The sequence below is a fragment of the Oncorhynchus masou genome, chromosome 28 (genome assembly GCF_036934945.1).
Source record: "Oncorhynchus masou masou isolate Uvic2021 chromosome 28, UVic_Omas_1.1, whole genome shotgun sequence".
Lineage (NCBI taxonomy): Eukaryota > Metazoa > Chordata > Actinopteri > Salmoniformes > Salmonidae > Oncorhynchus > Oncorhynchus masou.
The window spans coordinates 74,777,195-74,801,017 of NC_088239.1; the positions used below are offsets into that span (position 1 = coordinate 74,777,195).

Below are 23,823 nucleotides of genomic sequence, written 5' to 3' on the forward strand. Positions count from 1 at the left end.
AATGAGACTAACGTGAGGTAAAGAATAATTAATTAATCAGAAGACTCGGTGATCAGATATTAAAATATCTGAAAGTTATATTAGGAAAATTATAACTTTTGTAATCTGAATATTTTCCTTGGTGCCCCGACTTCCTAATTAATTACAGTTAGGTGATTAAGTAGTTTAATCACGTAATAATAATTACAGAGACATTTTGATAGAGATTCATCTTCAGTTTAATGATGCCAAAGACACAACAGCTATTACCAGAAAAAGATAACCTTTTAAATTGCTTTATTGTAACTCAACACTTTCAAGGTATATAAAATAATTGTATTAAAGTATAAAAAATATATATATCCTATTTCATAATTAGAGTAGAAGTACAACTATTACAATTATCGCCAAGAGCACATCAACTCCTTCTGACCCAAATAAACAGTAAAAACAACCCAAACTAAATCATTAGTTTCATTGATATGGACTTGGTTAGCAGATAGCACCAATCATTAGCCTGGGTATTATTCTTTTTGTGTCAACATGCTGCTCCTCGTCACACCAAACATGACAAGGAGTTGACATGATAGCACAAAAAGATCTGGGACCAGGCTAATAGCATAGTAACATGATAAGATGATAAATAGACGGATGCTGTATATGACAACTATGCGACAGGGTAGCTAGACAGCTATGGTTTGGTACAGTACATTTGTTAGGTGGGTGGCTAGCTATATAGTGTTGTACAGTAAGGTACAGGAAAGAATGATACAGTTTGCTGAGATATCATGAACCGTAGAGGTGAAAACATAATGGACTTAGTTGGACATCAACAACTATAGGACAACTAACAATTACTGTAGACAAGCAGGAAGTAAATCCCCAAAACATTCCTTATCCCAGCACACTTCAGTTGGTAGAGCATGGCGTCAGCAATGCCAGGGTTGTGGATTTGATTCCCGGAGCTACCCATACATAAAATGTATGCACGCATAAATTGCTTCGGATAAAAGCTACTGCTAAATGGCATATATTATTTAACTAGTGACTTTCCGGGAGTCAGGCTCTGATGAAGGTGATTCATGCCTAAACGTAAGCCTATTGTTTTTTTGTCCTGTCAATAAATGTATCAGATTTACCCAGAAACAGAAGGCTCTTTTTTCTGTATTCTCCCTGATAGTCACTAGTTAAAGCGTCCTGGGGTAAGGAGTGTTTTTTGGGTATTTCCAAGTCCCTGAGCCGAACATATGATTCCTTTTTTGTTTTAGCCGGACTGAAGTGTGTTTGGGTGTACTTTTCCAAGCTTGAAGTGAAGACTGTGTAAACTATTAATGTCTGCAAACAGCACTTTCCTATCTTGAAAAAAGTGATATATTATAGCCATATTAATATTGTATAACTGTAACATATACACACTCAAAATCCACATATTTCATATAGATGAAAAGAGCCCTCTGAAAATGGACCTGGATAAATAAGTGTGTTTGGGGAGAGTATCCTCAGATGGGATAGGTGTGTGTGTCTGTGTGTGTGTGTTCTGAGAGAATCTTTGGGGATGGTCCCCTCAGATGGGAGAGGGGGCCCGCAGAGAGCTGGTGAGGACTAAGTCGCCGAACACGTTGGCATAGGATGCTTTGAGGAACTGGACGTAGTTCTGCAGACTCCTGTTGATGCTGTCTGACTGCTCCAGACGATCCTTCACATCCTGCAGACGCGACTGGTAACGCCGCTCCACCTGAAGGGGAGCACACACACAGTTATGAAATGATCTCTGATTGTGTGTGTAAGGTCAGTATTGTCCTGATTCAATGTCTTTGACCACAATAGGTTTAGAGACTATCATAGATTATAATCAGAGTTTTACACGAGAGATGTGCATTTTTAAAACACTCGCCCACACCTCCTCTTTGCTACGGCGTAGGGTGGTGAGTTCTGTGGCGGTTCTGCTCAACTGTGTCTCGAGGTCCACCACCTTGGACTGGGTGGAGCGCTCTTTGGTGGACGCACGCTCCCGGGTGTTGGACACCTATACACCAGGACAGAGATACCTCATCAGACAGAGCAATGGACTTCTCACCTTGTTACAACAAAGATAAAACATCCTCAGGGAAGAAAACTATTGTCAGAGTATTTTAGCTGATGTCGTGGTGAGATTTTTGTTGTCTGAAAATGACTTTTCCCCAGCCTCCCCCTGTCCCCAGGCAGCCAGGAGCCCCAGACAGACCTGTAGTCGGGCGTCTTCTAAAGCCTCCTCCAGCTGGCGGGTCAGGTGGGTGCACTCACGGGACTTCTCCTCCAGACAGAGATGGTTGCTGTGGATGGTCTCCTCCCGCTTGGCGATCACCCCCGCCAGGTCCCTGTTTTGACTGGTGGCCTCCTCCAACTTCCTGTAAGGGAGAGACAGAGTGGGAAGGAGGGAGGGAGGGATAGGGAGGTTAAAGGGAGAGATAGAGGGGAGGGCTGTAAGACCCAGGTATGCTCACACATATATCACACGGGATACAAAAACACACACAGAGGGGGGTCACATGTATCCGCCGGGGTCACACACTAACACTGTACTGTATGTCACTTTGGATATACAGTTGAAGTCGGAGGTTTACATACACTATAGCCAAATACATATAAACTCAGTTTTTCACAATTCCTGACATTTAATCAGAGTAAAAATTCCCTGTCTTAAGTCAGTTAGGATCACCACTATTTTAAGAATGTGAAATGTCAGAATAATAGTAGAGAGAATGATTTATTTCAGCTTTTATTTCTTTCATCACATTGCCAGTGGGTCAGAAGTTTACATACTCTCAATTAGTATTTGGTAGCATTGCCTTTAAATTGTTTCACTTGGGTCAAACGTTTTGGGTTGCCATTTTGCCACAACTTTTTGAAGTATGCTTGGGGTCATTGTCAAATTGGAAGACCCATTTGCGACCATGCTTGAGATTTTGCTTCAATATATCCACATAATTGTCATGCCTCATGATGCCATCTATTATGTCAAGTGCACCAGTCCCTCCTGCAGCAAAGCACCCCCAACAACATGATGCTGCCACACCCGTGCTTCGCAGTTGGGATGGTGTTCTTTGGCTTGCAAGCCTCCTCTTTCCCCCCAAACAAAACAAATGGTCATTATGGCCAAACAGTTCTATTTTTGTTTCATCAGACCAGAGGACATTTCTCCAAAAAGTACAATCTTCGCCCCCATGTGCAGTTGCAAACCGTAGTCTGGCTTTTTTATGGCGGTTTTGGAATCAGTGGTTTCTTCCTTGCTGAGTGGCCATTCACGTTTTGTCGATATAGGACCTGTTGTAATGTGGATATAGATACATTTGTACCTGTTTCCTCCAGCATCTTCACAAGGTCTTTTGCTATTGTTCTGGGATTGATTTGCACTTTTCGCACTAAAGTACATTAATCTCTAACATACATCTCTAAGAGACACAACGCGTCACCTTCCTGGGCGGTATGACGGCTGCGTGGTCCCATGGTGTTTCTAATTGCGTACTATTGTTTGTTTGATGAACGTGGTACCTTCAGGTGTTTGGAAATTGCTCCCAAGGATGAACCAGACTTGTGGAGGTCTACAATTTTTCTTCTGAGGTCTTGTCTGATTTCTTTAGATTTTTCTATGAGGGCAAACAAAGAGGCACTGAGTTTGAAGGTAGGCCTTGAAATACATCCACAGGTACACCTCCAATTGACTAAAATTATGTCAATTAGCCTATCAGAAGCTTCTAAAGCCATGATATAATTTTCTGGAATTTTCCAAGCTGTTTAAAGGCACAGTTAATTTAGTGTATTTAAACATCTGACACAATGGAATTGTGATACAGTGAATTATAAGTGAAATTGTAAATAATTGTTGGAGAAATGTCCTAACCGACTTGCCAAAACTATAGTTTGTTAACAAGAAAATTGTGGAGTGGTTGAAAAACGAGTTTTAATGACTCCAACCTAAGTGTATGTAAACTTCAGACTTCAAATGTAGTAGTCAAGGGCGCAACTTTGGTGGGGGGGAAATACTTTTAAAATGATTTTTATAGTCGGATAAACACTCCAAACAGCCTACACGACCGCTCGGAGGCGTCCGCATGGTCCTAAAGCACACCGTTGTCTCGTTTTGTATCACATTTCAATGAGAAAACTGGGGGGGGCACAAAAATGCATGTCCCCCCCGTCCCCAGCGAAAGTTGCACCCCTGACATTAGTTATCATATTACAAACACACACAGGAACATGTACACACATACAAACTCATACTGTTCAGTGTGTAATGATATTCATGCGGATCACTGCAAGTGTCAGGCTCTGGAATGGCCGTAACTGTCTGACCTCTCCAGACTCTCCACACGGTTTTGCAGCTGTTTGTTCTCCTCCAACAGCACCGAGTTCTTCACTCTCATCAGCTCCACCTGGGTGCCTTGTTGCTCCACCTAGAGAGAGACACACACACACACACCACCCATTAATAAACCATTAATAACACCAATAAAGCCACAGTCTGGAAGCATACCATTACGTTTTGTGTGCAGCACACACACCATGCTCAGGTCAGCCAAGGTGGCACACACACACTCACTTCCCACCTCCCATACACACTTTCCACCCCCCCCACACACACACACACCTTCATGCGCAAGTCGGACAGGGCAGTGGTCAGCTCGGTGCTGTGTCTCTCCTGGGCGTGTTCCCTGTCCTGAGCTTCCTCCAGTAGGACCTCGGTGCGCCGCAGTGCCTCAGGAAGAGGCTCCAGCTCTGTCAGCCGGCCCAGCAGCTCCCTACGCACCACCTCCAACTCCCTCTCCATCTGGTCCCGGACCTCCCGCGCCTCGCATTCCGTTTGTCCCAGCCTGGCACAATACTCGTCCTCCTTCGCCCGCGTCTTCACCACCTGAGTGATGGGCAATGGGTAGCATTACACAGATAGAGTAACACACATAGGGCATCCAGGAACAGTGCACGCACGCACACACACACACACACACACAGTTATTTATTTAAGCAATAAGGCACAAGGGGGGTGTGGTACAGTTGAAGTCGGAAGTTTACATACACTTAGGTTGGAGCCATTAAAACTCGTTTTTCAACCACTCCACAAATTTCTTGTTAACCAACTATAGTCTTGGCAAGTCGGTTAGGACATCTACTTTGTGCATGACACAAGTAATTTTTCCAACAATTATTTACAGAGATTATTTCACTTAATCACAATTCCATTGGGTCAGAAGTTGACTGTGCCTTTAAACAGCTTGGAAAATTCCAGAAAATTATGTCATGGCTTTAGAAGCTTCTGATAGACTAATTGACATCATTTTAGTCAATACCTACCTTCAAACTCAGTGCCTCTTTGCTTGACATCATGGGAAAATCTTTTTTTTTTTTACCTCCACAAGTCTGGTTCATCCTTGGGAGCCATTTCCAAATGCCTGAAGGTACCACGTTCATCTGTACAAACAATAGTATGCAAGTATCAACAGCATGAGACCACGCAGCCGTCATACCGCTCAGGAAGGAGACGCGTTCTGTCTCCTAGAGATGACCGTGCTTTGGTGCGAAAAGTGCAAATTAATCCCAGAACAACAGGAAAGGACCTTGTGAAGATGCTGGAGGAAACAGGTACAAAAGTATCTATCCACAGTAAAACGAGTCCTATATTGACATAAACTGAAAGGCCGCTCAGCAAGCCACTGCTCCAAAACGTCATAAAAAAGCCAGACTACGGTTTGCAACTGCACATGGGGACAAAAATCGTACTTTTTGGAAAAATGTCCTCTGGTCTGATGAAACAAATATAGATGTCACGCCTTGGTCTTAGTATTTTGTGTTTTAGTTAATTAGTTGGTCAGGCCAGGGTGTGACATGGGTTTATTGTTTGTTGTATTCTTAGTGGGGTTTTTTAGTTATTGGGATTGTGGCTGATTAGGGGTGTGTGTTGCATAGGTTTGGCTGCCTGAGGCGGTTCTCAATCAGAGTCAGGTGATTCTCGTTGTCTCTGATTGGGAACCGTATTTAGGTAGCCTGGGTTTCACTTTGTATTTCGTGGGTGATTGTTCCTGTCTCTGTGTAGTGTTCACCAGATAGGCTGTAATAGGTTTCACGTTCCGTTTTGTTGTTTTTTGTATTTATAAGTTATTTTGTGTATCGTCATTTGTTCCATTAAAGAACATGAGTAACCAACACGCTGCATTTCGGTCCGACTTTCTTTCGACAAACGAAGAACGCCGTTACAATAGAACTGTTTGGCCATAATGACCACGGTTATGTTTGGAGGAAAAAGGGTGAGGCTTGCAAGCCAAAGAACACCATCCCAACCATGAAGCAAGGGGGTGGCAGCATCATTTTGTGGGGGTGCTTTGCTGCAGGAGGGACTGGTGCACTTCACATAATATATGGCATCATGAGGAATGAAACTTATGTGGATATATTGAAGCAAAATCTCTAGACATCAGTCAGGAAGTTAAAGCTTGATCGCAAATGGGTCTTCTAAATGGACAATGACCCCAAGCATACTTCCAAAGTTGTGGAAAAATGGCTTAAGGACAACAAAGTCAAGGTTTTGGAGTGGCCATCACAAAGCCCTGACCTAAATCCTATAGAAAATTTGTGGGCAGAACTGAAAAAGCGTGTGCGAGCAAGGAGGCCTACAAACCTGATGCAGTTACACCAACTCTGTCAGGAAGAATGGGCCAAAATTTACCCAATTTATTGTGGGAAGCTTGTGGAAGGCGACCCGAAACGTTTGACCCAAGTTAAACAATTTAAAGGCAATGCTACAAAATTGAGTGTATGTAAACTTCTGACCCACTGGGAATGTGATGAAAGAAATAAAAGCTGAAATAAATCATTCTCTCTAGAATTATTCTGACATTTGACATTCTTAAAATAAAGTGGTGATCCTAACTGACCTAAGACAGGGAATTTTTACTCTGATTAAATGTCAGGACTTGTGAAAAACGGAGTTTAAATGTATTTGGCTAAGGTGTATGTAAACTTTCAGACTTCAACTGTATATGGCCAATATACCATGGCTAAGGGCTGTTCTTATGCACGACGCAAAGCGGAGTACCTGGATACAGCCCTTAGCCGTGGTATATTGGTAATATACTACAAATCCCCCGAGGTGCCTTACTGCTATTATGAACTGGTTACCCCTGTAATTAGAGCAGTAAAAATACATGTTTTGTCATTACCCGTGGTACACGGTCTGAACCCGCTTTGCGTCTTGCATAAGAACAGCCCTTAGCTGTGGTATATTGGCCATATACCACACCTCCTCGGGCCTTATTGCTTAATTCTCTTTCATTTAGTATATTATTGCATGTTTGTGGACACTGTATATGGGTACGACGTGGGCGTATAATTGTGTGTGTGTGCGCTTGTGTGTGTGTGTGTGTGTGTACATACCTGGGTCTTATAGCTGTCTACCAGGCTCTCGTATTGCTTCACAGAGGCTTTGACTTGTTGTACCTCTGACTGGGACAGAGCCAGCTTCTCCGCCACAGCAGATAACCTGGCCTGAATGAGGGAAACACACACATATGGCTGTTAGCCTGCAGTACAGAACGGTGTACATGTGTGTACCAGAATAATCTGACCGCAAATCGGTGTTATGATGCAATGAAGCAATCTATTATCTGGTCAGCTAAATCTATGAATAATGAATTACATTTGTATCTTTAATGTACTGAAACCAGAACCAACACGTACTATTTGTTAGGTACCGGGTAGAAATGGGATTCTCGTAAAAGAAGAAAGTACCACATAATGGATTGGTACAGCAACAGATTAAAGGGGAAGGGAAACACTAGGCTTTAGAATGTCAGCTAACTGTAACGTTGCTTAGCTTTACTTCCTAAAGTGTTTACATTCCCCTTTAAAGCCCAATGAAAAATATCCATTCAAAGCGATTTCTAGTCCAACTTCCAGACTAAAATGAATCAGTCTCTGGGAAACTGGCCCAGACATTTCAAGTGTTAATCCATTGTCATCATTGACCTTGAGCCTCTGGTTCTGTAGCCTGGCGTGGGTGCCCTCTGTGGTGAGACTGTGCAGGCGGTCCAGGAGCCCCTCTCTCTCGGCCCGGCCCTTGTCCTCTCTCCCATGGAGCTGCTGTGTCAGGTCTGACATTTGGCTGCACACACAGGGTGGAGCAGGATGATAAAAATTGGATTATGAAGGATTTACGTCAGCTGGGCTTTATGTTAGACCATGGGGGTTTATACTGTGTAGACACTATTCTTGACATAGCTCATTCTAATATTTCTACTACTGTACATTACATTTTAGTTACTGTTTATAAGCACAGCATATTTATTAATATACTGGATTCTTGATGTAGCACACTCTAATATATCTACTGCTTTACATATCAATCTTAGTCTACACTACATGACCAAAGGTATGTGGACACCTGCTCGTCGAACATCTCATTCCAAAATCATGGGCATTGATATGGAGTTGGTCCCCCCTTTGCTGCTATAACAGCCTCCACTCGTCTGGCAAGGCTTTCCACTAGATGTCGGAACATTGCTGTTGGGACTTGCTTCGATTCAGCCACAAGAGCATTAGAGGGGTTGTGCCCGATTAGGCCTGGCTCGCAGTCGACATTCCAATTCCTCCCAAAGGTGTTCGATGGGGCTGAGGTTAGTGCTCTGTATGGGCCAGTCAAGTTCTTCCACACCGATTTCAACAAACCATTTCTGTATGGATCTCACTTTGTCACTTTGTGGATGCTGAAACAGGAAAGGGCCTTCCCCAAACTGTTGCTACAAAGTTGGAAGCACAGAATCATCTACAATGGCAATGTCATCCTTGTCATAGACGGTTCTCTTTGCTACCACACGGCAAGCGGTATCGGAGCACCAAGTCTAGGTCCAAAAGACTTCTTAACAGCTTTTACCCCCAAGCCATAAGACTCCAGAACAGCTAATCAAATGGCTATCCAGACTATTTTCATTGCCCCCCCCTCTTTTAAACTGCTGCTACTCTCTGTTTATTATCTATGCATAGTCACTTTAACTCTACCTAAAACTGCATTGTTGGTTAAGAGCTTGTAAGTAAGCATTTCACTGTAAGGTCTACACCGGTTTGTATTCAGCACGTGACAAATAACATTTTATTTGCTGTAGCATTAAGATTTCCCTTCACTGGAACTAAGGGGCCTAGCCCGAACCATGAAAAACAGCCCTGACCCTTATTCCTCCTCCACCAAACTTTACAGCTGGCACAATGCATTAGGGCAGGTAGCGTTCTCTTGGCATCCACCTAGATTCGTCCTTCGGACTGCCAGATGATGAAATGTGATTCATCACTCCAGAGAATGCGTTTCCACTGCCCCAGAGTCCAATGAGCTTTACACCACTCCAGCCGATGCTTGGCATTGCGCATGGTGATCTTAGGCTTGTGTGCAGCTTCTTGGCCATGGAAACCCATTTCATGAAGCTCCCGATGAACAGTTACTTTGCCAATGTTGCTTCCAGAGGCAATTTGGCACTCGGTAGTGAGTGTTGCAACCAAGGACAGACCATTTTTAAGCGCTATGAGTTTCAGCACTCGGTGGTCCCTTTCTGTGAGCTTGTGTGGCCTACCACTTCGCGGTTGAGCCGTTGTTGCTCCTAGAGGTTTCCAATTCACAATAACAGCACTTACAGTTGACCGGGGCAGCTCTAGCAGGGCAGAAATTTTACAAACTGACTTGTTGGAAAGGTGGCATCCTATGACGGTGTCACATTGAATGTCACTGAGCTCTTCAGTACGGGCCATTCTACTGCCAATGTTTGTGTATGGAGATTGCATGGCTCTGTGCTCGATTTTATACACCTGTCAGCAACATGTGTGGCTGAAATAGTAAAATCCACAAATTTGAAGGGATGTCCACATACTCTTGTATATATTATGTATCTTGTTTAAATTAATCTGGTATATACAGTATAATGTATAGATTGCATTTGGATTACTGTAACATTTTTATTTGTTTTTTTTAATGAATTAGTACAGAAATTCTTGATTTGTTTTTTTGGTTGTGGATTATCTGTGTACTTCTTTGACATTTCACTGCATTGTTAGGAGCTAGTAACATGGGCATTTCACTGCATTGTTAGGAGCTAGTAACATGGGCATTTCACTGCATTGTTAGGAGCTAGTAACATGGGCATTTCACTGCATTGTTAGGAGCTAGTAACATGGACATTTCACTGCCTTGTTAGGAGCTAGTAACATGGACATTTCACTGCCTTGTTAGGAGCTAGTAACATGGGCATTTCACTGCATTGTTAGGAGCTAGTAACATAGGCATTTCACTGCATTGTTAGGAGCTAGTAACATGGGCATTTCACTGCATTGTTAGGAGCTAGTAACATGGGCATTTCACTGCATTGTTAGGAGCTAGTAACATGGGCATTTCACTGCATTGTTAGGAGCTAGTAACATGGGCATTTCACTGCATTGTTAGGAGCTAGTAACATGGGCATTTCACTGCATTCCCTATAAGATCTGCTAAACGGTGTACGCGACCAATGACATTGATTTGACTATATTTTACATTTGACATATTCATGATTGTGCTTGATTCTGTGTCCCCTCTTATTTTGAGAGAAAGTGGTCAATCAACTGAAGCATCTCTCCCTTTCTCTCACCTGTTGAGGACTGAGACCTCCATCTCTAGCTGAGTCTTGTCCTTCATTTCCTGGGCGTGGCGACCACGCCAGTTCTCTGCTGCTGATAGGGCCTCTGCCATCTGATTCTCCTGTGAAGTCAACAACATCATCCAATAGATTTGAACATTATTTAAGCCAGGCCCCGCAGAGCTACACGGTACATCTGGCTGTTGTTCTAGCCCATTACTAACAAAGGTTGACTAATCATCAAGATATTCTTCTGTAGGATATCTTGTTCCTAAGCACTGATTCAAGGTCAGTTTTTTAAATAAAAATTAGACAGTTAGGCCACCTTCTCTTCCCCTTCACCTACCACATCCAGTAGCTGGGTGCTAAGCTGCCCGGCAGTATCTTCGCTGCGTTCAGCCCGGTGTTTCTGGGCCCGTGTGGCCCTCTTTAGGTCCTCTTTGTCGGCCTCAGCCTGAAGTTTCAGACCCCGCAACTGCTCCAGCAGGTGACCCCTCTCTGCTGCTGACTGGCCGCCCGCTCCAGGTTCTTGACAAATCCGAAAGCAGAGGGTGAAAAAAAACATACAGGAAGAAATTTTGTCTGCAGAAGAAAAAATATTTGTGGTGGGATTGATCTTTTCACTTTTCTTTTACAATAAGGCATAGGCAAAGTATGTAAATATAGCCAAATGAAGCTGCTCCAGAGCAAGATGAATAGCGTACTAAACAGAATCCACACAACAAACATGTCACTCTACTCTACCTTGATTTGCACAGCAAGGCGGTTGTTGTCAGCCTCTTTGCTGCGTAACTGGCTCTGTAAGTGTGCCCGAGTAGACTCCAGCACTTTAGACAGTTCGCCTGTGGTCTTAGCATTCTCCTGGAACATCAACAGACAGAAAATACAGTATCATAATCATTCAAATAATTAAATATTTGATGAACACGCTGCGAGTGTGTGAGACACATTACTGCCTCTGTACTTCACCTTCTCTGTGTCCAGAAGCGTAGTCAGTTGCTTCACCTCCCTCTCTTTCTCTTGCAGTTTCACCACAATATTCTGTGTGATGACATGCCATGTTTATAATATGCTTATAGTGTAATGTATGCTTTACGAATGACACAGACATTAACTTCAGTAGGACCTTCTTCTATTCATCAACTGCCCCAAGAGCACAAACCATTTTGATGAGGACATTTTGGTGATTCGTAATTCAAGGAATATTTTGCTGACAGACAGTGGCTTATTCAAAGAAACACACCGAGTTTTCTGCCTCTGAGTCTGTCAGCCTCTTCAGAAGTACATCTTTCTGTTCTGACATCCTCGTGGATTCCAGCTGTTCAAAAAACAAACAAGAAAAACAGCCACCACAACAGGTAAAAGTGCAGTTATAAGAGAGGGCCTTATTTCAGGCCACAACATGAGACTGTGAGTTGTAATTGGCTTGCTGCCTCATCCTGCTCCTGAAAGTCATTGGTTCCTCATCTTGTCAGCATTTTCACCATCCTAGAAGTTGTTGAAACTTAGGGGTTCAAGTAGGGTTAGGTTTCAGGGTAAGTAGAGTATCTTTGCTAATCATGTTGTGGCCCTAAATCATGGCATGTTATAGCTAAAAGTAAGTTCTACTCTACTGCAGGCCAATCTGACCTCTACTGGCCTGAAGCATGTACCGGTACCTCACGTCCATGCTGTTCCCTCAGTAGGTGGCGCAGCGTGCGGTTGGTGGCCTCAAACTTCTCCAATTTCTGGAGCAGCAGCTCCTTCTGACGCGCCAGAAGGGAAGACTCAGTCCCAGACATCCTCTTTTCCAACCAAATATAAAGAATTTCATATTTCAACACCTACATTATATCCTGAGGTTGCACCTACCATATGCATTTTAAAAACATATATTGGTTTCTTAGCATGGTTGGGGTCAATTCAGTCAACTGAGGAAGTTAACTAATATCCCCTCTGAAAATAACAAATAGTCTGAATTGGCATGTCAATCCATCCCCTGAATTGAAATTGTGCTGAACCCCCTAACCCTGTCTCTGTTGCCACTCACACTGGTGCTGACACTCCTCATCTTAGTGACGGTCTCTCTGAGGGCTGACACCTGTATTGCAGCCTCTGTCCCGTCTATCTCAGCCTCCATCAACTTCCTGAGCAGAGTGTCCTTCTCCAGCTGCATCGACTCCATAGACCTCTCTAGTCTGGACAGATGTGTAGGCAGATGTCGTATGAGAGGTAGAGGAATTGCAGATTGTGAATATGGGACACAGAAAGGAAAGATTGTTGTATTATAAACTGGGTGGTTTGAGCTCTGAATGCTGATTGGCTGACAGATGTGGTATATCAAACTGTATACCACATGTATTTTTACTGCTCTAATTATGTTGGTTACCAGTTTATAATAGCAATAATGCATCTTGGGGGTTTGTGGTATATGGCTAATGGTTCTACCACACCCCCACAGGCTTTATTGCTTAATTATACACTAAGTATACAAAACATTAAGAACATCTTCCTAATATTGAGTTGCACCCCCTTTTGCCCTCAGAACAGCCTCAATTCGTCGGCGCCTGGACTCTACAAGGTGTCGATGTTGACTCCAATGCATCCCACAATTGTGTCAAGTTGGCTGGATGTCCTTTGGGTGTTGTACCATTCTTGATACACACGGAAAACTGTTGAGCTTTAAAAACCCAGCAGCGCTGCAGTTGTTGACAGAAACCGCCATGCCTGGCACCTACTACCATACCCCGTTCAAAGTCACTTAAATCTTTTGTCTTGCCCCAAGGCTTAAAAATCCTTCTTTAACCTGTCTCCTCCCCTTCACCTACACTGATTGAAGTGGATTTAACAAGTGACATCAAGAAGGGATCATAGCTTTCACCTAGATTCACCTGGTCAGTCTGTCATGGAAAGAGTAAGTGTTATTAAAGTTTTGTACACTCAGATTTTATTTTATTTTACCAGGTAAATTGACTGAGAACACATTATCATTTAAAATCTAATTTTATTGGTCACATACACATGGTTAGCAGATGTAACTGTGAGTGTTGTGAAATGCTTATGCTTCTAGATCCGACAGTGCAGCAGTATCTAACAGGTAATATCTAACAACTACACAACAAAACCTAATACACACAATCTAGTAAAGGAATGGGATGAGAATATATATGTATAAAATATATGGATGAGCAGTGACAGAGCGGCTAAGATGCAATAGATAGTAAAGAATAGATAGTGAAGGATACAGTATAAAACATATGAGATGAATAATGCAAGATATGTAAACATTCTTAAAGTGGCAGAATTAAAGTGACTAGTGTTCCATTTATTAAATTGGCCAATGATATCAAGTCTGTAAGTAGGCAGCCGCCTCTCTGTGCTAGTGGTGACTGTTTAACAATCTGATGGCCATGAGATGAAAGCTGTTTTTCAATCTCTCTGTCCCAGCTTTGATGCACCAGTACTGACCTCGCCTTCTGGATCGAAGCGGGGTGAACAGGTAGTGGCTCGGGTGGTTATTGTCCTTGATTATATTTTGTTCTTCCTGTGACATTGGGTGTTGTAAGTGTCCTGGAGGGCAGGGAGCTTGCCCCCGGTGATGCGTTGTGCAGACCGCACCACCCTCTGGAGAGCCCTGCAGTTGTGGGCGGTGCAGTTGCCGTACCAGGTGGTGATACAGCCCGACAGGATGCTCTCAATTGTGCACCTGTAAAATTTAGTGAGGGTTTTCGATGACAAGCCACATTTTTTCAGCCTCCTGAGGTTGAAGAGAAGCTGATATTGAGTGAGAGATTATTTTCCTGACACCACCCCCCGAGGGGTGTCTCATCGTTGTTGGTAATCAAGCCTACCACTCTGCAAAGTCTGCAAACTTGATGATTGAGTTGGAGGCGTGCATGGCCACGCAGTTGTGGGTGAACAGGGAGTACAGGAGGGGGCTGAGAACGGGGCAGCCCGTCAGGAAGTCCAGGACCCAGTTTCACAGGGCGTGGTCGAGAACCCAGGGTCTCAAGCTTAATGATGAGTTTTGAGGGGACTATGGTGTCGTCAATGAACAGCATTCGTACATAGATTTTCCTCTTATCCAGATGGGATAGGGAAGTGTGCAGTGTGATGGCGATTGCATCGTCTGTGGACGTGGTAAGCAAATTGGAGTGTGTCTAGGGTGACAGGTAGTCATATCATTTTTTAAATATTTTTGGGAATTTTACCCCTTTTTTTTCTCCCCAATTTTGTGGTATCCAATTGTTGTAGTAGCTACTATCTTGTCTCATCGCTACAACTCCCGTACGGGCTCGGGAGAGACGAAGGTTGAAAGTCATGCGTCCTCCGATACCCAACCAGCCGTACTGCTTCAGCGCGCATCCAACCCGGAAGCCAGCCGCACCAATGTGTTGGAGGGTACACCGTGCACCTGGCAACAGGAGTCGCTGGTGCGCGATGAGACAAGGACATCCTTACCGACCAAGCCCTCCCTAACCCGGACGACGCTAGGCCAATTGTGCGTCGCCCCACGGACCTCCCGGTCGCGGCCGGTTACGACAGAGCCTGGGCGCGAACCCAGGGACTCTGATGGCACAGCTGGTGCTGCAGTACAGCGCCCTTAACCACTGCGCCACCCGGGAGGCCATAGGTAGTCATATCATTGTATGACATTATAACAGTGATATTTTGCGTGGCTCTCGATAACTTAACTTTTGGCTCCCGACAATAAATCAGATGTTATATATAAAGAATTACTAAATAGACTTTATTTTATTACAAGGACTATTAATGAGTTAAAGGCGTCCTGAGAATCATGGCTCATCATCACAGTCATAACAACTCTGGACAACTCATACCTACAGGCAACAGGGTATTGAATCCCATCTTCCTCTCTGTCTGCCACTCACTATCTGTTTCCCTCTCTACTTTGACTAACACTGTCAATAAAATACAGTACATTTTTAATACAGGGCAAAAATAAGAAAATAAGTTAAAGCTGTAACGTTACGAAAACAAAGTAAATTAAAATAAACTATGGTTTCAAGTGCGTCTGTCTGGTCCATACCTGCTGGTGCAGTCGCTCTCGTCCAGCATCTTCTCCATGGAGTGGCGCAGGCGGGAGTTCTCCCACTCCGTGACCTCCAGCTCATTGCATACCTCGGCCAGCTCCTCCTCCTGCTCCTCGATGACCTGCTGGGAGGCGCTAAGTTTCTCAGACTGCCGCTCCAGCAGCTGCTCCTTCCTTCGCAGCTCCACTTATACACACACACACACACACTTATAAGATTAAATAAATGTTGTATCAAGAGGTAGGGAACTAGGGGAACTTGTGCATCCGATACTAAGGAGAATTTTACAGGAGGGACAGACCACACTTTTGAACGTGCTGACCTCAGTCATCAGGCTGTCAATCTTCCTCTCGTACTGGTTGATTCGTCCATGCAGCACTTCCTCCTCCTCTGACGAGAGGTCGGCAAATCGCAGCAGAGAGTGGGAGATCTCAGACTGAGGTAATGGTGTGATCTCCAGACGATGAGTAGGCCCCTGAGACATGAATAGATTCAGTGACCACAGACTCTGGAAACATTGCTTCTTTTGATCCATTTTATAACATATTATTGAAAGGGTTGATAGGATAGTCTTGAAATTAGTTGTTTTATAAAGATACTGCTTTAATAGGCGTATGGATACATTGTATTAGTGGAAATTAAGATAAATAGACAGACAAGATAAAAGGATTGAATAGCATGTCAGACCTCCCATTTGTAGGAGGCATCCCGTATGGAGGCCTTCCCAGGCGGTATCCACGGCACTTGTGTCTTGACCTTTGCAGTAGGTCGCAGGTTCCCTCCATCGCCCTTAGTCTTACCCTAAAAAACAGACAGCATAAAACTCAAGGGAGACACTATGCTTTTACATGTAGTGCATGGTATACAGTATCAAATAGCATAAAATAAAGGAGTATACATTCAGAGACCCTTGGAAATAGTGTAAAACATTCTCCATGCTTTTCGTATCAATTCAGAACCTCAGGCCCTGAATCAGAACTGTATTGATAGGAAACTAGGACATCTAATGAACTTTTCAAAGTGTTCCCCTGAAAAGGTTTTTCCAACCTGTGGTGTCCTGGCAGGGCTCCTACTCTTCTTCACATGCACATGCGTGGTCTCATTCACGTGCACATGTAGGGGTGGTGAGATTGATCGGGTTCTCAGTGCTTTTTTCTGTAAAAAAAAAAAGCTGTGCGTCAACTACGCAAAGGCCACAAAATAACTCCCTCATCAGCTCAACCTTTCTATTGTGGCCCAGCATTACCACAATATGCACTGTCAGAAACAGAGTCAAGGGTGCAAAGCAGGCCTTGATAAGGGACAGTTTCACAAAAATCAAGGAAATTGGGGCAAGTGTAAACAAACAAGGTGGGGTTGATTCACTGTCAGATGTGATTCTTGTTTAGTAGGAGATTGTCTGTCAATCAAAAGATAAGTAGTTAGTTAGATAGCCATTATACTAGCAAGCTAGATAGATACGTAGCTTATGAAATATAGTAGATACCACATGTAATGGCCTGGTAGCGTTAGCTAGCTAGCTGTTTTGCTAAACCGAGTTTCTGCTAAGACAGACTGCGATGTGGAGAAATTGATTAGCTACTGTAGCATTATCATCAGAAGTCACTCACCATGTGAAAACCCAAATATTCCTCGAAATGGTAGATTATGTATATTGTGAAATATATTTTACTTAGCTTGCAAGCATTTCATTCAACAGGCAAAGCTTCCCCCAAAACACCATTCTTCCGGTAGACTAGCATTCTGATAGGTGATTGGCTGATTCAAAACTTTGCTGATCTGTGATTGGAGCAAAGAACTGACATTGGTGTTTTATGGTCCACGTTGTTGATAGCAACGGGTTCCCTGGAAACCGTCCAAGCCTACACAAGTTTGCTTTGGCTGGGGTTGCTATCCTCTCCTGGGGTCATGGTTAGAAGTGCTTATGCAGCAGGTTAGAATAATTAACTTAGCAGGTTAGGATAATTAGGTTACGGTGAGAAAAGGTGTTACATTAGGTAAAATGCTAAATGCATGACCTTTTGACCTTAATTGACCAAAGCTGGATTTGTTCTAGCCATGTCTATCCTGGCTGCACTAATGATGGTGATGGCAATAGTTAGGTGGTTCAATTAAGGATGAAAATTATCCTAGATCAGTGGTTCCCAACCGGGGATCCTTGGCCTATCCACAGGGGATACTGAAGAAGACTCATGAGACCATAGACTTACTGGTAAAATTCCCACGAGGGTGTACTTCAGGTGTACTCCGGGCAGAGCAAAATTCAGTTGGTGGTACAGTAAGCAAAAAAGGTTGGGAACCACAAGCCTAGATAAGACAGCTGTTGTGAACTAAGTCACTTTTAGGTACAGCCACAATAATATAATATAATTCTAGAATGCAGTGTAACTAATAGAAAATAAAATAATACAATATAATAACTTTATTTTTCCTAGAGGGATGTCAGCTGTGGCAAGTGGCGTTTGCAGTAGATTATAAACAAACAGCTACATTCACACGTTAATGACAGACTATAGTTATGTGATGAAGCTAGGACTGCAAAACTGATCAATATCAGAGTTTTCCAGACCCAAAATTGTTTCAGTTTATATAAAAATTCCAGATCATCAATGTTGTCTTGTAGATGTCAATGTTTTTTAATGTATTATTCTTTATAGGTTTTTTTCTTTACTGAAGGAGTTTGTACCACTTCCCCCAGTCACCCTGTCAATGTTGATGTCTCGTTGGTAGGGGACAGTTCCATCAAATTAAATTAGGCTCAGGGTGACCCACAATGTAAACCAATGTTCTAATTGTTGTCAGCTCTACCTTCTGTGGTTGCCACTTATGTCTTGTCCTACTCGTACACGACATTATGGGATGTGTAGCCTATCACCTGGTCCACATGATGTGAGGTTAGTTATGGGTTCTTATAGTAATTTGTCAGCAGTGGTGTCCGTCATTGAATTGAAGGAACTGTGGGATCATTTCAATACTAACCAAGGATCAGTGGAAGAGTTTACTCTTCAATCTGTGCAAGGCACTGTCCAGTACTGCATTCATACTGTAAACAAAGCAAAACTTGTATGCACAATATTCTCAGGTTTAAATCCTACTTATAACAGATGCAAACAGGCCAACACAATGTTAATCCACATGTTCTGGTCCTGATTCTAATCACTTATTATAGGTCTATTGGTCCTTCATATTCATTTTCATTTCTGAAATTACATGTTTTTAACAGGACCATTTTCACAACTAAACAGGGCAGTCCTACAGAATCCTCAGTCTGTCAAACCTGCCTCTAGCTGTCTCTCTCTCACAAACACACCCAAGGAAGAAGGAATTTGTGAGTTGTTTCCCGCCAGAGTGTACTCATATACAGATATTTCCTGGTGTCAAAAGTGAAAGTAAACCCCGGGTGTTGCAATCGTGACACGTTGGCACTGAGAAAAGCTTATTTTGGATACCAAAAAGGTACGATGTTTTGTCTCAATAAAGACTAAAAGATTGTATTGTTTTTCTGTATTAAAAAAACTATTATTAGAGGGTGCTTCAGTCAAAGTTTGACCAGTTTTTCTCCTTGTTCTAAAGTAGTGTGTGTAGTGATCAACCATGGTGATCAGTTCGGCTCAGCTGCTTAACATTATGGAGGATCTGGACTCAGGCGGGTTGAAGAGATTTCAGTGGTTCCTGACTCAGGGTGTGTTGAATGACTATCCTCCCATCCCAAAGAGCTTGCTGGAGAATAGAGACAGGATGGACACAGTGGATAAAATGGTGCAGAGCTACAGACTGGACGGTGCTGTGACAATCACTCTGAAGATCCTGGAGAAGATGAACCAGAATAGTCTTGCTGAGAAGTTAAATAAATACGTATAGGTATGTAACATAGTCTTATCTTTTGACTAATATGGGGATATGGGGAGATATCACTGTGCAGTAATTCTCAATCCCTAGTTGTCTTTTCACATCCTTAACGATGAGCAGCTAGAGAGAAGAGGCTCAGTGGCTCTGCTGACCAAGCTGATAAATAAGGATAAAGCTAAGGGGAGATTCTACCTGACCCTGTCAGCGGACCTGGAGAAGCAGACAACATCCTGAAAGATGTCATGCATACAGCAAGATTAAAGGGGTGTTGTTCTGAATTCAACACAAGCCAAACGAGAATGAGCAAGAACATCTTCATTTGCCTTGCTGTTTCAAACAAAAGGACATTACTGTATACTAATAAGCTGATCCAACAGGGGTTGTTACAAGGCAAACTTAAGACTAACAATATTGTTTGAACCCCAGGAAGTGTAGCTGCTGCCTTGGCAGCTAATTAGGGATCCTAATAAATACAAAATTGTTTAATGTATGGACAGCAAGCACACAGTCGAAATATACATTTATTTTTTTGCCTTCACATGTATATGGCTGTTTGACAAGATTAGGCCTAATACTGGACTGTTGTGGGCTGTATTGCATGCAAAGATAGCCCTTTTTTATTTTTTAACATTAGCTTGGTTTACAGTGCACTGTTCCTCAATATGGAGTCACTTAGAAATGTCCTTGTTTTTGAAAGAAATACACATTTTTATCCATTAAAATTGATCAGAAATACAGTGTAGACATTGTTAATGTTGTAAATGACTATTGTAGCTGGAAAAGGCAGATCTGGTACTTCTTTGGACACTGTGTTAACCTCCAAACGGTGTTCAACGCCATACAACACTCCTTTCGTGGGCTCCAACTGCTCTTAAATGCTAGTAAAAATAAGTGCGTGCTCTTCAACCGATTGCTCAGCTTCCTATTTCGCAACAAAGCCTCCTTCACTCATGCTGCCAAACATACCCTTGTAAAACTGACTATCCTACCGATCCTTGATTTAGGCGATGTCATTTACAATATAGCCCCCAACACTCTTCTCATCAAATTGGATGTAGTTTATCACAGTGCCATCCGTATGCTCTCGTTGGCTAGCCCTCACTACATATCCGTCGCCAAACCCACTGGCTCCAGGTCATCTATAAGTCTTTGCTAGGTAAAGCTCCGCCTTATTTATTTTTATTTATTTCACCTTTATTTAACCAGGTAGGCAAGTTGAGAACAAGTTCTCATTTACAATTGCGACCTGGCCAGGATAAAGCAAAGCAGTTCGACACATACAACGACACAGAGTTACACATGGAGTAAAACAAACATACAGTCAATAATACAGTCAGCTCATTGGTCACCATAGCAACACCCACCTGCAGCACGCGCTCCAGCAGGTACAGATCTCAACCCCATAGAAAATCTTTGGAGGGAGTTGAAAGTCCGTGTTGCCCAGCAACAGCCCCAAAACATAACTGCTCTAGAGGAGATCTGCATGGAGGAATGGGCCAAAATACCAGCAACCGTGTGTGAAAACCTTGTGAAGACTTACAGAAAACGTTTGACCTGTCATTGCCAACAAAGGGTATATAACAAAGTATTGAGATAAACTTTTGTTATTGACCAAATACTTCATTTTCCACCATCATTTGCAAACAAATTCATTAAAAATCCTACAATGTGATTTTCTGGATTTTTCCCCCCTTATTTTATCTGTCATAGTTGAAGTGTACCTATGATGAAAATCACAGGCCTCTCTCGTCTTTTTAAGTGGGAGAACTTGCACAATTGGTGGCTGACTAAATACTTTTTTTGCCCCACTGTATATTGCACTAGTCTTCCCCAAAGCCAACACTTCCTTTGGCCGCCTTTCCTTCCAGTGCTCTGCTGCCAACGACTGGAACAAATTGCAAAAATCTTCGATTATAGGCTCAAAATGGCCAGAAACAAATAATTTTCCTTTGAAACTCATCAGTCTATTCTTGTTCTTGTTTTGGGGTTTAAGGCTGGGTTTCTGTACAGCACTTTGAGATATCAGCTGATGGAGGAAGGGCTGTATAAATCAATTTGATTTGATTCTGAGAAATGAAGGCAATTCCATGTGAGAAATTGCCAAGAAACTGAGGATCTCGTACAACACTGTGTACTACTCCTTTCACAGAACAGCACAAACTGGCTCTAACCAGAATAGAAAGAGGAGTGGGAGGCGCCGGTGCACAACTGAGCAAGAGGACAAGTACATTAACGCCTAGTTTGAGAAACAGACGCCTCACAAGTCCTCAACTGGCAGCTTCATTAAACAGTACCCACAAAACACCAGTCTCAACGTCAACAGTGAAGAGGCATCTCCGGGATGCTGGCCTTCTAGGCAGAGTTGCAAAGAAAAAGCCCTATCTCAGACTGGCCAATAAAAAGAAAATATGGTTTAAAGAACACAGACACTGGACAGAGAAACTCTGTATTTATCAATTTGATGTTATTTTAAATGGACAAAAAATAACATGCTTTTCTTTCAAAAACAAGGACATTTCTAAGTGACGGTAGTGTATGTTAGTCATTATGATTCTTACCACCAAAACAGCAGAGAAAAAAAAATCAATAACCACATTATCCAATGTTCTTGTGATATGAAATGAATAGTTGAAATGACATAGTAATATCAATGAATACAGGTCAATTGACTTACATTTCCTCTAATCAGGGTATTTTATCATCTAGCTTGTCAAATGTGTGGTTCTGTTTACTATGGCAGACATGTACAGAAATATAAATGAACGAGTCCTGGTTCCAGGACATAGTTTCATGGGGACAAATTCCATAATCCTAAAATGCAATGCAAGTCTTATTGACGACATGTGGCACTCATGTCCAATTGAGTGGTGGAAACACTGACAGGGTTTGTCCTCTCCAACGGCAACTGTCGTGGAATGGATGCTTGAAGTCACTCTGTCGTCCACAGTGCCTCCTACAGGTAACTCATAACAGTACCTTTCTTTCCAACCTGATGAGGCTCCAGTGCATAGAACCTGATCACGATCCTGGAGAATACAAGTTAACCTATAATTAGATTAATGTAATGCAAATCAAATACCCAAACATCATGTTTATATAATTAAAATCTACTAAATGCAATATTATATTCATGCAATATCAAATGAAATCCAGTATATAGTAAATACATATTTTACATTTATATTCCCTTTGAATGACGCTGTTGCAAGGCAGTGGAGCACCTTACTGAAGAGCCGTAGGCTATAATCAACAACTTATTGTATTTGTAGCCTACACATCTGCACTGTCCATAAATCCAGAAACACCATGGCATAACAGATAAGAAACTTGCTAAAGAAGGCAATGTTGAATTGTGCTCTAAAGAGGCTACAGGATACAGGAACTGGTCATAACTGAGTTGTGTTGGACACTCCCACTTTCAATATCAGAGGAGGTATCACATGACTTTGTCCTTTATCCACAGCTAGCTCCTTGTCGTCTTCATATGAAAACTAATGATTTGTAGCATATTACACACACAATCATCTACTAACCTGTCTTCAGTAAGACCAAGTTCTCCAATAAGAAAAGGGAAGATATTGGCACTGTGTTCCTTGTTCTTCTCCGCAGTGTCAGTGACACCGATGGCGGACACGGACAGTATGACGCACGGAGCGCAAGTTCCACCCATGAGCATTGGCAGTCCAGGCTTCACCACCAACATCATTCTCTACATAAAAAATACAACATAAATGCACACACGAGCACAACCTAGCTAAGCTACAGTAAAGTGCAATCTCAATAGAGAATGTTGTATTGGTGATATTTTGTAACCTCTGCTATTTAGCTGCAGTGAGGCTACTTCACTCAGTAGCGTTATTAAATATAGTGTAATGAAACAGCAGGGAGCAGGTCTCGAAACCTTGACCTTCGAGCCCGAGGTCCGGCGCGCTATCGACTGTAACGCGGTGAACCAGAGCTACATACTCACCTCTTCGGGTTTGCCTAGAACAGCAGCTGTTCTGGACCCTAGTTTTTTCAAGAAATCCTCAGAAAACTTACTAGCAGGTAAGTTACTTTCCAAATCAATGAATGGCATGATGATTTCGTAAAGAGACCGTTCTGTCAGATGAGATGGCTACAGGGTCAGTTTACTGCGAGTGTTCACTTTGTTTGAGAAAGCGATTGCACTTCTCTTCTGCGCATTGGTCGGTAGAGAAACGCCTCATGAGCTATGATTTGTCCGTTCCCACCCAGGTTCATAAGCATTATTCACGCGATATTTGATAGCAACCCATGGCATGAAATCCCAATGAATTGTGGACATTTGCTCTCCTTTATCAATTTTTACATTAAAGCTG

General features: G+C 42.7%; 2 protein-coding genes and 1 long non-coding RNA gene across 4 annotated transcripts; 1 reads left to right on the plus strand and 2 right to left on the minus strand.

Annotated features, from left to right (window-relative positions):
• Positions 1–243: 243 nt before the first annotated feature.
• On the minus strand, positions 244–17,365 carry LOC135518274 (outer dense fiber protein 2-like). The gene is given in 20 exon segments (XM_064943327.1): positions 244–1,714; positions 1,880–2,005; positions 2,204–2,366; positions 4,312–4,412; positions 4,607–4,870; positions 7,384–7,494; positions 7,975–8,110; positions 10,614–10,723; positions 10,948–11,102; positions 11,105–11,129; positions 11,346–11,462; positions 11,571–11,642; positions 11,845–11,919; positions 12,260–12,385; positions 12,631–12,778; positions 15,631–15,819; positions 15,955–16,109; positions 16,322–16,435; positions 16,682–16,789; positions 17,245–17,365. Coding segments are annotated over 20 exon segments (2,469 nt in total). The 5' UTR covers positions 17,248–17,365; the 3' UTR covers positions 244–1,543.
• Positions 17,366–18,984: 1,619 nt separating this feature from the next.
• On the plus strand, positions 18,985–20,220 carry LOC135518276 (uncharacterized). 2 transcript variants are annotated; one of them, XR_010452133.1, is made up of 3 exons: positions 18,985–19,090; positions 19,208–19,495; positions 19,604–20,220. It is a non-coding gene; the product is annotated as an uncharacterized LOC135518276 (long non-coding RNA). The 2 variants fall into 2 exon arrangements; XR_010452134.1 differs by having other exon boundaries at positions 18,987–19,090; positions 19,211–19,495.
• A 1,697-nt stretch (positions 20,221–21,917) lies between these two features.
• ddt (D-dopachrome tautomerase) lies at positions 21,918–23,585 on the minus strand. The gene is made up of 3 exons (XM_064943329.1): positions 23,454–23,585; positions 23,017–23,192; positions 21,918–22,509 (listed from the first exon to the last, which is right to left on the minus strand). Exons 1-3 carry the CDS (start codon positions 23,559–23,561, stop codon positions 22,437–22,439), a joined length of 357 nt encoding a protein of 118 aa, XP_064799401.1. The 5' UTR covers positions 23,562–23,585; the 3' UTR covers positions 21,918–22,436.
• Positions 23,586–23,823: the final 238 nt, after the last annotated feature.

Bases quoted from the DNA above. Each gene is read 5' to 3' on its own strand.
- ddt (XM_064943329.1), bottom strand. From the start codon at position 23,561: ATGCCATTCATTGATTTGGAAAGTAACTTACCTGCTAGTAAGTTTTCT. The intron at 23,193-23,453 runs GTGAGTATGTAG...TTTTTTATGTAG, and splicing joins TTCTAGGCAAACCCGAAGAG to AGAATGATGTTGGTGGTGAA. The intron at 22,510-23,016 runs GTTAGTAGATGA...TGTATTCTCCAG, and splicing joins CTTGGTCTTACTGAAGACAG to GATCGTGATCAGGTTCTATG.